The following is a 17,338-nucleotide window of genomic DNA, read 5'->3' on the forward strand; positions in this document are numbered from 1 at the left end:
TACTTCCATCTGGCCCAGATAACCCTGGTTTGGTTACTTCCTCAGAGGTCTCAGGGCATCTTGCAAGGGTGGACCCTCGACCCAAACCACATGGTGAGCCCACCAAGAGCCTGCTACTCACGTGGTTGTGAATGAAAAGCCTCAACCGTTTTTGGGGGTAGTGGAGGCGCAAGAGCCGCTGGAAGAACAGGGACAGGAACGGGGTGGGCTGTTCGATGAACACGCCGACCAGAACAGCAGGCAGAGCTTCATCCTGCAGGGAGAGAGGGCGGCACAAGAGTCCAGCCATGTCCAGCCATGGAGTGGCTGTTGAGCCCTGAGGATGGCCAGAGGGACTAGAAGTCAGAGGCTTTGCAGGACTTAGCAGGAAAGGGGCCTGGGCAGGAGCTCCGAGCAGCGTGTGCAGGGGGCAGGGACGGGACCAGCAGGGATGCAGCTGGAGGCTGTCTCTACAGGGGACAGGTGCAGCGTGAGCCCAGACTCTAGCCAGGACAGGCTGACAGCACACTGTCAGAGAGCTTGGCTGGCATGAGGTCTGAGATGGACCATGAATGAGGAGCAAGGTTCATGGGATGGGGAGAGGGCTACAAGGGCCCCTGAAGGACCAGGCAGAAGAAACCAGAACTTAGGCTTCCCAGGAAGCCAGAGCCATGTGCAATCTGAGAAGGCTTTCAGGAGGAGGTGCCTGGGTGAGGACGAGGAGGAAGGTGACCGCTTTAGGGCCCACCAGAGATGACAAGAGTCTCTTCCAGAACCCCTCCCCTTCTCCCACTCCGAGGACAGAGCCCCGGGGCCCAGCAGCCTCACCCCGATGCCCTTGAGGCTGCGCAGGCCCTCGTCACACACAGCGCACCCCGTCTCGAAGGTCCAGAAGCGCGGGATGTAGTTGCCCAAGTAGTTCAGCTGCAGCTGTCGGGAGACAAGGGATATGACTGAAACCAGGCCAGCCCCACTCCTGCCCCAGCCACCACCAAGGAGGGGGGCCTGCACCCCAGCCCTCTGCCCTCCCAAAGAAGGCAGGAATGTGGCTTTGTTGGGGGCAGGTCTTGGAAAGTATATCCACCCTTGGAGATGACCAAAGCTGGTCTGAGCAGGGCAGAGGGAGGACACAGACTTTGGTGCTGCTTCATCTGTGACCGCCTGTGTGTGCTAAGTTGCTTCAGTCGTGTCCGACTCTGTAACCCCATGGACTGTAGCCTGCCAGGCTCCTCTGTCCATGGGATTCTCCAGGCAACAATACTAGAGTGGGTTGCCATGCCCTCCTTCCAGAGGATCATCCCAACCCAGGGTCTGAACCTGCCGCGTCTCCTGCGTCTTCTGCATTGGCAGACGGGTTCTTTACCACTAGTGCCACCTGGAAAGCCCTGTGGACCTCCTGGGAGCGTGTAAAATACAGATTCCTCGGCGCCCCCCCTGCAGACATTTCAAAACTGCAGCTCTTGGGTGGGTGGCGCTAGTGGTAAAGAACCCACTTGCCAATGCAGGAGACACAAGAGACGTGGATTCAATCCCTGGGGGTTGGGAAGATCCCCTGGAGGAGGGCATTGCAACCCACTCCGGTATTCTTTCCTGGAAAATCCCATGGACAGAGGAGCCTGGCAGGCCACAGCCCATGGGGCCACAATGAGGGGGACACAACTGAGCAACTAAGCACACACGCACTTGGGCGGCGTCAGGAAACCTGCATTTAAACACACTCCCCTTCCCCTCCCATCCACCTGATTCTGAAGGAGTGGTTGAGGACCACACTCCTAGAAACCAGTTGGGATCCAGGGGCCTGTCCCTCAAGGGCCAGGGGAGGCTGGCCTGCACCCCTGCCCCTCCTGCAGCTCTGGGAGAACAGGGAACATTCTGTCCTGTTCAGGGCTGGCGGGGCCTCACGCCTTGGTGCAAACATGCAATGTTTGTTGAATGTAGGAACAAGTCTGCCCTGGGGTGGCAGAGTACAGATGACTCAAGGCAGCCCCGCTTGGGCCTGATGGAGACAGTGCCTCCTCTGTGGTCCAGCACAGACAGACAGGGCATCACTGGCCGTGCGGGCACAGAGAGGCAGCACCATCCTGAACTCAGATGTGAGGACAGAGGCAGTGAGCGTGTCCCACGTAGGTGGCCCCAAACCCAAGGGAAGCTTGGGGTCACAGTGAGAGCACAACCCCGGATTCTGGATCTCTCCCCCCACGACTCTCCCCTGGGGCTGGGGCCCCTCCCTACCTTGGTGGGCCCGTTGCCATGAATCAGGACTGGGAGGGTGTCGTAGGCCAGGTTCCTCGCTCTCACTTGGCCCATTTCAAACTTGAGCACGACCTCATCTGTGGGTCAGAAAACAGAGACCTGTCCAGCATCAGGCCCAGAGGCCAGGTTCTGGGCTCCGACCCGGACAGTCTGCACATAAGACAGCAGGTAGGACTGCTCTGTCTGACAGTTATAAAACGCAGACGGGCCTTTTCCCAGAGGCCTGAGAAGACGCCTGGCACGGAGGCCTTTTGTGGTGAGTGATCATGTGAGGGGAGCCCCTCTGTGCAAGCCCCTGACCCACCCAAGAAGCAGTCTGGACCCAGCTTCTTAACCGAGGCTCATGAACTCCCAGAACCCACAGACCAAAGGGTGTGATGTCTCTGCACCTCGCTGGGATGGGACCCAGAGCTCTCCTCAGACTCTCAAAGGGGTCCATTTACCCCCATTAAATCACCAATCAATGATCTGGTCCAACTTTTCTTTTCTAAGGGTGGGAAAACAGACGCCCGAGGGTATGTGTTTGTGTCTTGCCTGAGGTCATCCAGCAAAATAGTGGCAAAGCAATGTCATCACCAGCCACTGACTTGGGACCAGGCCAAGAGCATTTGTGGTTTCAAGGGTCAAGCGGCCTCTCTGCTTCCCATGTCATCCATCAACTCCCTGCCCCCAGCTCAGGAAGTCTTCACTTGGGAGGTGGGAGAGTAGGGGAAGGAGGTGAAGTAGGCTCACCTTGAAGGACCAGGGATGCAGGGCAGGGATGGGGTACCCACTGAGTGCATCACCCAGCTCCTCCCAGTCTGAGCCCTGGTGTCCTGCAAGTTCTCTGGACTGACCTTCTGGACCTCCTTTCTTCATCCCCAAAGAGACACAGCCCTGCCCCCAGAGAACATCCAGGTGGTCTCTGGGGACCTGGGGATGAGATAGGCAAAATCCCAGCACAACAGCTGAGAGGAACCTTCTTCGCTGGAATCCTCATCTCCTTACCACTCCTCTCAGGATCCCCCTCCCTGTTGGGGCTGCTCACCCAAGGCTCCATCCAAATTCTGGAAGATTCGGCAACGGTGGTCCAGGGTGATATTGATCTGCTCCTGTAGGAAAGAGGGCATTGGACTGCACCAGGAACAAGCCCTGGCAGTGGACAGGGCTCCATCACCCAGTGTGGGGAGCCAGCCCTCCCACTTCTGCCACTTCCTCTCCCTCCATCCGCTTTTCCCCGTCACATCAGGGCAGCTAGGATCCCTGGGAAGCCAGTCAGTGGCCAAGCCCCTGGGATTTACTGCTGTAGCACCTTTATTCACGAGAACTAGGGACTCTCTGAACTGGAAAGAATCTAAGGGGACAGCTGGTTCAACAACAGCCGTTGTGATAACAGATGCTTGTTTAGGACTCAACTGGGTGCCAATCACTATTCTAAGTATTACATGCACACTCATTTAATCCACAGAACATCCTTGTGAGAAAGTATCATCATCATTGCATTTCACAGATTTAAAAACAAGGCACAGAGAGGTTGGATAATTTGCTCAAGGTCATGCAGCTAGTAACTGGCTAAGCTGGCATTGGAAACGGGCAGCCTGGCCCTGAGGTCCATGCTCACGACATAACGCTACTGCTTGCAGATGCGACTATGTCTCAAGGAGCCCTAGGTCAGGCCAAGTGACACTCTAGGCTCAGCCTTCATCCCACAGAGAGCAGCTCTACCATTTTAGACCACAGGCTTCTACTAGCAATGTCACTGGAGGCAGAGGGGAAGGAGAAGGAAGGACTGAGCCAACAAAGATCAAGTTCATAGTTTCCACTGCACAAGTCCAACTGCTTCACTTCATTTTTTCATGGATAATAAAAATTGAGACCCAGAGAGGGAAAGTGACTTACCCTTTGTCAGGCAACACAGCATAAATTGGGGTTGAGGGGGTGTGCAGGGCAGAATCCAGGAATACTGACCCTCTCCCCAAGAGTTCCCTAACTTTCCTGACTGCCCAGAGGACACTGGCTGGCTTTGGGGCTACACCTGCTCGGTTCTACCACCTCCACTCCCCTCAAGGATCCCTGCCTTGAGACAGGCTCAGAGGCCTGGCCTGTGGGGCCCAGGTCCAGTCAAGACCTCATCAGTCCCTTAGAACTCCTCCAAGTTGGGTGGGCCAGGGGCAGCTCAGGCTGTCAGTTCCTTTCATGACCATCCTCACCACCTGCCACGAGGCTGTAAATTCCTCCCCTGCCCGGTTTGAGGGTTCAGGAGGGCAGAAACCCCAACTGTCTCGTTCATTACCTACGCCTGACAGTGTCTCACACACAACTCAGAAAATATCTGCTGGGGCTTCCCTGGTGGCTCAGTGGTAAGAATCTGCCTACCAGTGCAGGAGACACAGGTTCAATCCCTGATCCAGGAAGACCCCACAGGCCATGGAGCAACTAAGCAGGCGCACCGCAACTATGGAGGCTGTGCTCTAGGGCCTGGGAGCTGCAACCACTGAGCCCACTTGCTGCAACTACTGAAGCCTGAGTGCCCTGGAGCCCAGACTCTGCAGCAAGAGAAGCCACTGCGATGAGAAGCCTGAGCACCAGAACTGGAGAGTAGCCCCCATTCTCTGCAACTAGAGAAAAGCTAGTCCAGCAACAAAGACTCAGGACAGCCGAAAATAAAAAGGTAAATACTATAAATAAAATGTTTTTTAATACCTGCTGAATAAATGAGTGAATCAAAGAATATGTAAGTGGGGTGTCAATGCCCAGCCCAGGGGGTCAAGTCTGGGGGGTAGGGGCTGCTCCCAGTGCAGCCCAGTCTGGGGGATCCAGTGTCAAGATCTCACAGCCCTACCCACTGCTGCTTACCCTCTTCTCTGGGTCCAAGAAGATCTTGGTGTAAAAGAGCTGATCGCTGTCGCTGTCCTGGCCTTCCCACTCTGCCACCAGTTTGCTAAGGTTGGGAGCATAACCGATGAAGCCTGGGGGTGGGGGACATATAGACAGACACTCAATTTCTGGCCTCTGAGTCAGGGGCCTCCTCCCAGCCTTCCCTCTCACCCACCTTTCACTTCTTTATTCATAAGCCCTGCCTCCTCTCAGAAGCCCTCCTGGATTGAGGGGAGGTGCTGTCTATAGGCTGGAAACAGCCTATCTGTTAATGCCACTTGGTGACAAGTTCCCACTGAGCCCAGAGAGAAAAATCACTGTTGTCCATTAACCTGCACCAGTTCAGGTCCTGGGCAGCACACAGGAGGGGAATGAATGAGTTACACTGAAGCCCAGGAGTAAAGGGCTGGTGGGGCATAGGTTTGGAGCCCCTTTTCGACAGGTATCCAGGAAACTTGACCCAGAGAAGGGCAGAGGCTGAGCCGAGGTCACACAGTGCAGGAGGGGATAGAGGGAAAAGCCCACATAGCTCCTTAACTACTGTGCAGCCTGGTGGGAGGGGAAGAGAAAAAGCAGGTGGGCAGCCAGGAAAGGGCCCCGCCCCAGAGGACACCTCCACCCCTGGGCCAGGGCCAGGCCATCTGGGCTGCGCTATCTCAGCCAATAGGGAAACAAGGTTGCTGGAGCAGATCCTCCCTTCGTGGCTAGACAGGGGAATCCAGAATAAAATATGGGTTTTATTCTCTGTGCAAGGGGAAGTCACTGAGCAATATGTGTGGACTCGCATCTGTGCTGGATGGAGAATGGACTGGAAGAGGAGAGGCTAGAGGCGGGCAGAGCAGTCAGGGGACTACTGCCCATGCCAGCAGCCCGGAGAGGCGGTGGCCAGGGGTGTGGATGTGAGAGGGCAGACTCCAGAGATCTCCAGAGTGGGAGTGGTGTGACCTGCTGAAGGTGAGGTGGGGGAGGGGAGGGAGGAATTGGGGGTGACTCCCTGTTCTATCCTGTGCAGATCAGGGGAGCTATTGAATGAGATAAGCAAGACTGCAGTGGAGCTGATTTAAAGGTTAAAAACTCAGGAGTTCTTCTGAGGACTCTGCATTCAGCAGCTCGTGATAGCCATGTGGGATGTCGAGCCAGGGGGTCCTCCCCAAGGCAGTGGATGGACCTCTCTGGAGCCTGCCCTGTCCGCCACACACTGTGCACCCGGGGTCCTCACCTCCAGAGCCCAGGAACCTCTTGCCGTCGGACACCACCGGGTACTTGGCCTCCAGCCTGCGGTCCGGGTAGATGAGCTCCTCGGCCGAGAAGACCACCTGGCTCCTGGCCTGCCGGAACTTCTTCAGGAGCTCTCGGGGCCCCGAGGCAAATACCACATCATAGCTGTGGCCAGAGCCGGGAAAAGATGGAGCAGGGCGGCGAGGAGACGGGGTTGGTAGGGGAGCAGGGGCTCAGAAGGGCACAGGCAGGAGGAGCCCAGGCTTCCCTGGTGGCTCAGATGGTAAGGAATCTGCCTGCAGTGCAGGAGTCCCAGGTTCGATCCCCAGGTCAGGAAGATCCCCTGGAAAAGGGAATGGCTACCCACTCCAGTATCTTTGCCTGGAGAATCCCATGCACAGAGGAGCCTGGTGGGCTATAGGCCACGGGGTTGCAGAGTCAGACACGACTGAGCGACTAACACTTTCCTCCTCCCACGCCTGCCCTGGGCCACATCTAGTAAATAGATCAGCTCTGTTACCTTTGACCCTGCCCATCAAGTTTCCACCCCCTCCCTGGGCAGAGACATGGTCCCCATAATCTGTGACCATTTCACACTCAAAGCATAGCTCAGCGGGCTTCCCTGATGGCTCAGTGGTAAAGAATCCACCTGCAGGAGACACAGGTTCGATCCCTGGTCTGGGAAGATTCCACATGCGACAGAGCAACTAAGTCCACGTGCCACAACTACTGAGCCTGTGCTAGAGCCCAGGAGCCAAAACTACCGAGCCCAAAGAGAAAACTGAGCCCCGTACACCACGACTACTGAAGCCCGAGAGCCCGAGAGCCCGTGCTCAGCAACAAGAGAAGCCACCGTAATGAGAAGCCCCGTGAAATGCAACCAGGGAGTAGCCCCTGCTCATCACAACTAGAGAAAAGCTTGCAAACAGCAATGAAGTGCAACCAAAAACAAATATATAAAATTATATATACTATATATACATTAAAAGAAGCATAGCTCACCATACCTGAGCAGGTCCCCCCACCCATCTTTTCACCAAGAGTGGAAATGAGTCTTTTCTGGGGTGCATAGATCCCTTAGAACTGTAGGCAACCCTAGCTACAGTAATCCCCACCTCATCCCTGATGTCCTGGCAGGGCCTCATTCTAGAATATTCTTCTACCTCTCAGATGCCTACCTGTCTGTGAAGAGAATGACCAGGTTCTCCTTGTCGGCGTGCTTCTCCAGGGCTTTCTTCAATAGCCGGACCTTCAGCCCTCCGCCTGCCAACATCGCCTCCCCAGGCCAGTCCTCCCCCAGCCCCAGCGCCTGCAGAGACAGGCCCCTTAACATGGGCTTTTGCTAAAAAGAAACCTGGCCAGCTCAATTTCCAGCCCCACCTGGGCATCTGACAGACCGAGCATCGTGACTTCTATCTGTCCAGCACCTCCCCTCGGCTGTCTCTGCCCCCACCCAGGGAGCCCCCTACCTGGATCTTGTAGTTGAAGAACTGAGCTGAGCGCTTAAAGCGTCGGAACCCCTCGGTCTCCTTCGTAGCCACAGTGAGGACCAAAAGGTTGTCTAGGGACAGAGAAGGGAACGGAGGATGAAGAGAGGTGACGTCAGGAGTGGGTAACTGTGCCCAAAGGGATGTGTCAAATCTCACGGGATGTATCTTCACATCAACCCATCACAGACAAGGGCCCAGGGAGGAAGGGGCACATCTAAGATCACTCATCAGGTTAATGTCAGAGGTGGGACATGACATGGGTCTCTGTCCATCTGGTGACTGACCAACATGGCAGGAAGCACCCAGGGCAGAGGCGTCTGCACCTTGCATTGTGGGTCTCTGGATTTGGGGGCAGAGGAAAGGATTCGCTCTGAGTGTTGAACACCAGGAGGACCTCTCTGGCCACTGTCAGACATCAGCCTGGGAACAACCTCCACTCTCCCTGCCTGCACTCAGGGCAGACATTGCTAACTGATCTCAACACATTTTTGTGTTGAGCCTCACTTGGCCTTGGATTCTCCCAACACCATGAGAACCAAGAAGAGTTGGCCTGCAGTAGAAATTCACTTGAAATCCTGGCCTTTGGCCAAGAGTGGCTATGCTACCTTTTTTTTTAAAAAAAAAAAAAAAAAAAAAAAACACTTTTTAAAATTTTATATTGGAGTATAACCAATTATCCTGGAATAGGAAATGGCACCCCATTCCAGTATTCTTGCCTGGAAAATTCCATGGGCAGAGGAGCCTGGCAAGCTACAGGCCATGGGGCCGCAAAGAGTCAGGCATGACTGAGCACATAATTGATTAACAAGGTTGTGATAGTTTCAGGTGGACAGCAAAGGGACTCAGCCATACATATCCATTCTCCCCCAGATTCCTCTCCCCCAGGCTGCCACACAACACTGAACAGAGTTCCCTGTGCTATACAGTAGGTCCTTGTTTGTTATCCGTTTTAAATAGAGCAGTGGGTATATGTCCATCCCAAACTCCCTATCCCTTCCTCCCATCCTTACCCCCAGCAACTGTAAGTTCGTTCTCTAAGTCTGTGAGTCTCTTTCTGAAGTAAGTCAGACAGAGAAGGAAAAATATTCTATGGCATTCCTTATATGTGGAATCTAAAAAGTGATATAAATGAACTTACTTATGCTACCTTTTTAACAAGGAACCACTCTGGACTCTGCAGGGTGGCTTTATCTCTACAACAGAACCTCCTGGAAACTCTCCCACATGCCGTCTCTGGGAGCCCTGGACAAACCATTCCCAGACCATACTTTGAGACTGCATTCTCTGGGAAGTAAAGGCTCTGGGAGTTCCCTGGTGTACTAGTGGTTAGGAGTCTGGGCTTTCACTGCTGAGGCCCAGGTTGAATCTATGGTTGGGGAAAAAAAAACTCTGTAGCTGGCTTGGCTAGGCTCCTGGCTCTTTTCCTTACCAACTGCGTGAGCCTGGGCGAGTCCTTAACCTTCTGAGCTGCAGTTTCCCCCTTGTAAAACAGGGGTAATAACCATACCTGCTTCCCAGGGCTGCTAGACTAATTAAATGAGATCAGGCTCTGGTGGTTCAGACAGTAAAGAATCCACCTGCAATACAGGAGACCTGGGTTCAATCCCTGAGTTGCAAAGATCCCCTGGAGAAGGGAATGGCTACCCACTCCAGTATTCTTGACTGGAGAATTCTTTATGGACGGAGGAACCTGGCGGGCCACAGTCCATGGGGACCCAAAGAGTCAGACACGACTGAGTGACCAACGCTTTCACATTTTTCACTTTCTGTGCTCAGTCATGAGCGCTTTTTCACTTTCACACGCTCAGTCATGTCTGACTCTTTGTGACCCCATGGACTGTAGCCTAGACCCCTCTGTCCATAGGAATTCTCCAGGCAAGAATACTGGAGTGGGTTACCATGCCCTCCTCCAGGGGATCTTTCCAACCCAGGGATCAAACCCAGGTCTCCTGCATTGCAGGCGGATTCTTTACCGTCTGAGCCACCAGGGAAGCTCATTTCACTTCCAGGCCTGGAATATCCTTGTTGGAATGCTGGCACACACTAAGAGCTACTCTTGGTGCTGATCACTGAGAGGCAAACGCCTTGCTCTGGCATTCAGGGCCCCTGCCCACTGGCCTTTGACATCCTCATTCCCTCCACCAAGCAGGCCCTGCTCCTCACCTTGCTGGGCACCTCCCTCCTGCCAGGGCTTTATCTCTCTGCCCTTTCTCTAACCTTCCTCCCGGTCTCAGGGCCAGTGACACTTCTTCGCTACCTCCACGTCTATGAAGCCTTCTTGGATTTCTCTTGACCTCTCTCCTGCCCTCAGAGGCAGGACTCCATCATCTGCAGCACTCATCATTGATTCGCTGGGTGAGTCTTGTTTCCCTGGGGTACAGGACCTAGCACTTTTATGGCCACTCCAAGTGGCCAGGCCAGCACAGGTAGGTCAGGCCCTCTCACCCTGACCTCCCCAAGAAGTCAGGAGGAGCCTGGGCTAAAAGAACAAAGGGGTAAAGCCGGCTGAGCCCCCTGCTCTGGGACCAGGCAGCTGGTCCCAGAGCAGGGGGTTGGCGCCAGGCAGCCGGGCCAAGATTGGCAAGAATCCACTGATGGTGGGTCCAGAGACCTGGGGCAGAAAAGGGTGGATTCACTAGGCAGGTGTGCAGAGGGGAGGCCTCACCATCTGACCCTGGGGTCCAGAGAAGAGGGGTGTGGCTCACACTCAGGGGAAGGATTCCCCTCAACCCGTCTGGATGGTTAATTCTGCCCCCAGGCAAGGAGAGCCAAAGCCTCAGCTCTCAGGCCTTCTGGTCGACAGCAGGGACTGCTGGGGACAGGAAGAGTGTCACATTTCATGGATGGAAAAAGCCAGTGTGTGCATCTATGTGAGATTCTGGATTCTCTACTGGCAAGGGCTCCTGAAGTCAGGCGGCAGGAGGAGGGGCGGGGGGAAGACTCAGACACAGTAACCTGCCCAAGGCAGCACAATGATGTGGACGCAGACATCGGGCTCTAAAGGCCCCTATCTTAACTCTGCATGCCCTGCTCAGGCCTGGATTGTGGTCAGGCATCCGTCTCCATTTAAAGAGACGGTCCAGCCAGGCCCTCCCCATATGCCCCCTTCCACCTGCCCAGCCTGTCTCTGCTCAGTTTTCCTTGCCAGGGTACCTTACAAATTCTATACTCCTTGGGCAACACAATGTCCACTCTCCTGGCCATGATCGCCCAATACAGGGGGTCCCAAACCTGCCTGCATATTAGCATCACAAAGGAGGTTGTGAAATCTACACTCCTGGGTCCCAGGACCAGCAATCTGAGATGGAGCCAGGAGGCTGGATTGGATTCATCCTCCACTTCCCTGGTGATTTCTGATGTCAGCCATATTTAGAAACCTCTGGTTCCACCCATCCCCTGGTCTTCTGACTCTAGGCTCCAATGCAGGGCCTGGGAGGCTGATGTTGTTCAGTTGCTCAGTTGTGTCCGACTCTCTGTGACCCCATGGACTGCAGTAGGCCAGGATTCTCTCTCCTTTACCATTTCCCAGAGTTTGCTCAAACTCTTGTCCATTGAATCAGTGATGCCATCCAACCATCTCATCCTCTGTCGTCCCCTCCTCCTCTTGCCTTCAATCTTTCCCAGCACCAAGGTCTTTTCTAATGAGTCGGCTCTTCACATCAAGTAGCCAAGTATAGGCGTTTTAGCCTCAGCATCAGTCCTTCCAATGAATATTCAGGGTTGATTTCTTGTAGGATGGACTGGATAGGACCACCCATCCCCTGGTCCTCTGACTCTAGGCTCCCGTGCAGGGGCTTGGGAGGTGGTTCACAGCAAGAGAACTCAAGGCAGGCTCCTGCCCTAAGGGACCCTGGCACCAGCTCTCAACATCCCCAGGAAACTGCCCTGATGAATCCAACCAGCACCCTATTCTTTTGTCCTGCCTGCAAAACTTGCTCCTTCCCCAGACCACCTCCAAGAAGCCCTTCTCAATCTCATCCCCTTATCCATCGGTCCTCAGCTCAAGCAGTCTCAGTGTGCCCAGCAGGTGCAGTACCAGTACAAACCTGCTCGCCCTCCCTTTGTCATGCTGAGCCCAACATGTCTATTTCCTCGGTGCCCCTCCCCCTCTCCAAGGCTGGGACTGAGTGTGACTTGGGCCTGATGTGCAGAGTGTGGCCTTCGGAGCCCTGTGGGAAGTGACTAGTAGGCACTAGCACCAGCTGAGCCTTGACTCAATGCCATGAACTGCCTGAGGCGTGTCACATCTGTTATCGAACTTAACCATCAACATCTTAAGCAGGGACTTTTCTGGTGGTCCAGTGGTTAAGAATCCTCCTGCCAATGCTGGGGACACAGGTTTGATCTTGGTCTGGGAAGATCTCTCATGCTGCAAGGCAACTAAGCCCGTGCACCAGAACTACTAAGCCTGCACTCCAGGGCCTGTGCTCCATGACGAGAGAAGCCACCGCAAGGAGAAGCCCACTCACCGCAACTCGAGAAAAGCCTACAGGCAGCCATGAAGATCCAGCACAGCCAATTAAATAATTTTTTAAAAAACCATCCTATGTGATAGGTGATATTTCTACTCTCCTTCTTATAGGTGAAGAAACTGAGGCACAGAGAAGCTACATAACCTGCCCAAGGTCACAGAACCTTGAAGTATAGGACAGGAATGAGCTGGAATCCCACACGTCCATGCCCTTCACCTCCCTGTCCAAGATCCTGGAATGCTGGGAATCCCAGCTGCCGGCTGAATCCAGCCTTTCCAGCCACCTTCTTCAGGCCTCCCCAGCATGGGCACCCGGCTCCAGTCACGCGGTAAGGTCTCTTACCAATTCACCGCGCAGCCAGAGCTCTGGGCAGCTCACAGGGTAACAACGTGGAGGATTTGCCATCCATGAACACCAGGGACCCGCCCACCTGCTTGCTGTCTGGTCCAGCCAGCTGCCACGGGCTGAGGCCAAGGCCCACGTGAGGCCGGCCATCCAGGGCTCTCGGTCCCCTTGACCTGCTGCTCCAAGTCCAGCAGTGGTTTCCCTGGAAAGATGATGACCCATGATCCAGGGTCAGCAGAGATAAACCAGACAGCAGAGCGGAGTGGCAAACTGCGAAAGACAGACTGCTGGGAGAGTAACTTAAACTCTCTGCGCCTCTGTTTTCCTATCTGCAAAATGGGAGTAGTAACAATAGTATCAGGGAATTCCTCGGCAGTCCAGCAATGGTTAGAACTCTTCGCTTTCACTGCTGAAGGTCCAAGTTCAATCCCTGGTCACAGAACTAAGATCTTGCAAGCTGTACAGCGCAGCCAGGAAAAAAAATCACCTTCCTCCAGAGACTCTTGTGAGGATTGAATGAGCTTGGCTGGGGAGTCCCAGGAGTTTTTGTCATAGGGAACCTCCCCTAACAGAGGGAGCTGTGCTGGGGGGACCAGGATGGAGGGGAGCTGCCTTCCTGAGAGCAAGAATGACCGGAAAGGCTGAGCCAGGGGCTTGCAGGAGTGCAGACATCTCTCTGGGATCCTAAGAGAAGGCTGAGGATTCAGGCCAGTTCAGCTGTGCTCCATGGTATGCCAACTCCTCGCCCCAAGCAATGCCAGCCCAGGCAAGGGGGCAGACGGTCTGTGTGTCTTGGATTTCAAGGTGTGGTCAGGACACACCCGGTCTGCTCCCTAGGGAGGTGGAAATGAATGAAAACTCCTCCCCCGTCCCCAACGCCCACCTGAGGCTGGAACGGAAGCAGAGCCGGGAAATGGGGATTCCCAGGGCCAGAGCCAACCCTGCCTCTCCCCAGAGGTATGGCCTCCCACTCACACCCTTAGGTCTCCTCAGACTCCCCCCTCCCAACACACACACACACACACCAACCAGCTGGGTCTGCCTGCTTCTCCATTTCCCACTGTTCCACAGCAGGGCTTGAAGCTCCCACCCGAGCCTAGCTGGTAATCCTGGAGCCTCAGACTACGGGGCTCAGGCTTGTCCTCCCTTCTCCGTGGCCAGATGAAGGCCTGCAGGGAAAGGCGTGAGCCCGGGAAGAAGGGAGAGGGAAAAAAGGCAGAAAGGACAGGGCTGCCTCTGGGGACTCTCCTGCTCCCTCAGCTATGTGCAAATTTGCTTGTTTGGATCCTGCTTTATTGAAAGCCTTTTCTGGTCCCCCCCATCAGTCTGGGGGCTCCCCCAGGAGGGGGCAATGTCTCTTCCCTCAGGCACAGAGGGCTTTGTATCCCCCACCAGATTGGGTGTCCACTGTGGTGAGGAGCTCTGTGTCTTCCCGCCTCAGATTGGGAGCACCCTGAAAGTGAGAACCATCCATCTTTCCCTCCCTGTGTCGAATCCTTGGGTGTTTGAAGGGTGGACAAGCTCTTGAGAGAATCTCCACCCTACCGCCCAAGCCCCAAACAGCAAGTTCCTGGCCCCACTTCAGGCCTCGCTGGACCCCCAAGGGACATCTGGCCCAGTGCCTGCGCCTGCCCCATGGAACCTTCCTCTGCAGCTGCACCATCTTGGCCACCTGGTGCTGGGCTGGGTGTCCCCGCCCAGCCAGGGGAAGGAAGGAGCTGGCCTCGACGGGAGGCCAGTAGGCAGCTTGAGCAAGGCCTAGAGAAAAAACTTCCATCCTCCGCTGTCTTCTTAGCCAGCAGACTGAGGGGTCTCAACCAGCTGGGTCTGGGAGAGCTGGAGAGACTCCTCCTAGCAGCATCTCCCAACAAGGACACCCCTCTAGCCAAAAGTAGGGGTCAGCAGGATCAAGCAGAAGGTCTGAGTTGCAGTCAATGACGCCACCTCCAACCAGCTGTGGCAACCTGAGACCAGGGGTCTAACCTTTTAGGGAACTCAGTCTTTCCAACTGCAAAATGGGCCCAATGATTACTTACGCTATCAAAAAGGTCTGAATGGAGCAAGGGAAGCACAGGGCAGCCACTTGAGAGCAGCCTGATGTTGGCCACATGTCTGGGGACCTGCTTATCTACCAGGTGCTTTACCTGGATTATCTCAGCAACACCCAGAATCCTTCACACTCTGTGGAGGCTGCCTTGCACCTACTCTGGCCCCTCTCATCTCCTGCTGGGGCCTTGTCCTCAATTTGGTCTCTCCAACTCACCCCCCTGGGCTTCATCATAGGTGGCTGGGGTTTCTCTCCTGGGATGGTCTGAAGTGGAGGGAGCCTACATCAGTAGAAGCAGAAGGAAGAGAGACTTGGGGTAAAAAGGCCAGCAACTAGACCCCGGCCACAGGCCCTTTGCACATACCACCAGCCCAGCCCTGTGCTTAGCACCGCCCTCACCGGATTTTTTGATGGGTCTTACTGTCCTGGGTACTCCACAAAGTAGCACTGGGCACAAGAAAGAAAATGCCTTGATGGCCTGGGCATTGAGCTGAACTCTCCCCAACAGGGCTCAACCCATGGAATCCCTGTTCGAGCTCTGGGACTGAGGTATGTTCACTCCTGTTTTGCAGGCTAGAACACCAAGCTTCACGGAGATGAAGCAACACTGCATCCCCATGGGAGACATGCAGCCTTGGGCAGACCCTGACACAAAGGAAGTAGTCAAGAAACGGTGGTTCCCACCCCTTCTCCTGGCCCAAGTCTGCTAAACTACCATCCTGTGTTCGCAGGTTCTCTTGGAGGGTGGACCAAGGAGAACAGGGATGATGGAGGCTGTGGCCAGTCTGGCTCTGCTTCGCTGGGCTTGCCTCCACAGCCTTCAGTGTCCTCCTGGGGGCTCTCAGATGCTCACTGGGCAGGTGGTCCAGGTAGAGCTGAGGAGGAGCGTAGCACCCACTTGGGATGGTGGGACACCTTGAAATCCAATCTGCCTTTTGTAGGAGCACTAGACCCGGAATCCAGCAGATCTGAGACCTACCACTCCAAGGCTGGACCTCCCTGGGCAGTCACTGCACCTGTCTGGGCCCCAGTTTCCTCATGGGCAACCCAGACAGAGTTAAGACCCACCTGGCAGGGGCAGAGCAAACCACAGAGGACACAGGCAAGTACCAACGGTTCTGGCATTTGAGCCACCCCTTCCACCCCCAACCCTGCCCAGGGGCCCCTCACTCCATGGTTGTGAGTCCTAGGTGTGAATCCAGGTTCCAAAGTCCACAAGCAGAATGACCTTGGGCAAGTGAGTCAACTCTAGAGCCTCAGTTTGCCCAGCTGGAAAATGGGAATAATAGAAGGATGGGCTTCAGCTTGGGATCGGCTTAACTGATGTCTGACCCATGGCCAGTGCTCCATACATGGTAGCTACTGTTCTTATTATTATGAGGGCTATTATTATTTGACCCTTCGGGTACTGAACGTCTGGACTTCGGCCATTCTTCCCCTCCAGCGGCATGAAAGTGGGAACCACAACCCTAAGAGGGGAAGTGACTTGTCCAAGTCACCAGCGAGTCAGGGAACCAGCAGCCTGAACCCAGAAACCCTCGGAAGCCCAGGACTTCCCTACAGACCGCTCCTAACGGAGGCAGCCCCTAGACCAGCCCTCCTGCCCCCATCCTCCCGCTCCAGCCCCTAATGGCTCCCTCCCGCACCCCACCTCCCCAGCCCAGAGCCCTCACCCTCCGGCTTGGCGTCACCCTTCGTTTCGGCTAGAAGCAGCCAGCCCAACGGGGCCAGGAGCAGCAGGAGCCGCATGGTTGGGGTCTGGGAACGTCCAGCCGGTCCAGCGGCGCTCGCAGGCTGGAAACTTCGCGATGGGGTAGGCGATCCCCCTGCCACGCACTGGGCCCGCCCCGGGGGCGGTGTCGCGCCGCGCGGCCTGGGGGCAGGGTTTCCTGCAGACTAGCCCGTACCCGTTGTCTCTCCGAGTCCAGGCAGCTCCCTGCGGCCTGTTCCCGCGGCTCCCGGGTCCTTCCGCCGCCGCTCTGCTCCTTCTCGTCTCTCGGGGCTTCATTCCGACCGGGAAAAGGAGGCGAGACGGGGCGAGGCAACAGTTTCTATACCTAGGACCCTGCGCCAAGCCTTGATGGTAACGATCAATGTGAGCCTCGGTTTCCACGCTTGAAAAGTGGGGTTTACGATGGCCGCTATGCATTGGATCTTGCACGGGTTCGTGACATTGTTATCAGTGGGGCACTTAGAACAGCCCCGTGATAAGCTCTCAGTACATCTCAGCCCTTCAGATTTCATTAGTCCTTGTTCAAAGCGAAAGTGGGCGTGAGGGTCTGAGCCTGGAGTAGGCGAGGCCCGCAGGAATGTGTTCCGAGGCACCCACACCCTTGCGAACCCTCCTGGCTGCTGGACGGACATGTAGAAAGCGCATCTCCGACCCACAATAAGGGCTCACTTACTCTGCCTGTCTCTGGGAGGTAAAGGGAACCTCTGAGCCTAGGAAGGTCTTGTCCCTGAGGTCATTGTTGAATGAATGAATGAATGAAATTGTTTACGGTCTTTCACAGAAGTGAGTGCTTCAAGCATGTGGGACTGCTTCAGCATGAGGAATACACCACTGATAGAATGTCATGAGGGGAAAGCAGTATATACACTATGATCCCACTCAGCAAAAATATATCCTTACAGATATGATGCTGAAAGAAAATGGCAGTCAAACGTTTACTGTCGTA

At 55.1% G+C, this 17,338-nt stretch overlaps 1 protein-coding gene across 1 annotated transcript in view; it reads right to left on the minus strand.

Annotated features, from left to right (window-relative positions):
- PLOD1 (procollagen-lysine,2-oxoglutarate 5-dioxygenase 1) overlaps positions 1 to 16,592 on the minus strand; it is a 29,580-nt gene extending 12,988 nt beyond the window's left edge. Inside the window, 9 exon segments of the mRNA NM_174148.1 lie at positions 122 to 253; positions 808 to 909; positions 2,212 to 2,309; positions 3,260 to 3,323; positions 5,068 to 5,180; positions 6,308 to 6,471; positions 7,485 to 7,615; positions 7,776 to 7,867; positions 16,334 to 16,592. Of these exon segments, the coding sequence (NP_776573.1) occupies positions 122 to 253; positions 808 to 909; positions 2,212 to 2,309; positions 3,260 to 3,323; positions 5,068 to 5,180; positions 6,308 to 6,471; positions 7,485 to 7,615; positions 7,776 to 7,867; positions 16,334 to 16,409 (972 nt within the window). The 5' untranslated portion in view covers positions 16,410 to 16,592.
- Positions 16,593 to 17,338: the final 746 nt, after the last annotated feature.

The sequence above is a fragment of the Bos taurus genome, chromosome 16 (genome assembly GCF_002263795.3).
Source record: "Bos taurus isolate L1 Dominette 01449 registration number 42190680 breed Hereford chromosome 16, ARS-UCD2.0, whole genome shotgun sequence".
NCBI lineage: Eukaryota > Metazoa > Chordata > Mammalia > Artiodactyla > Bovidae > Bos > Bos taurus.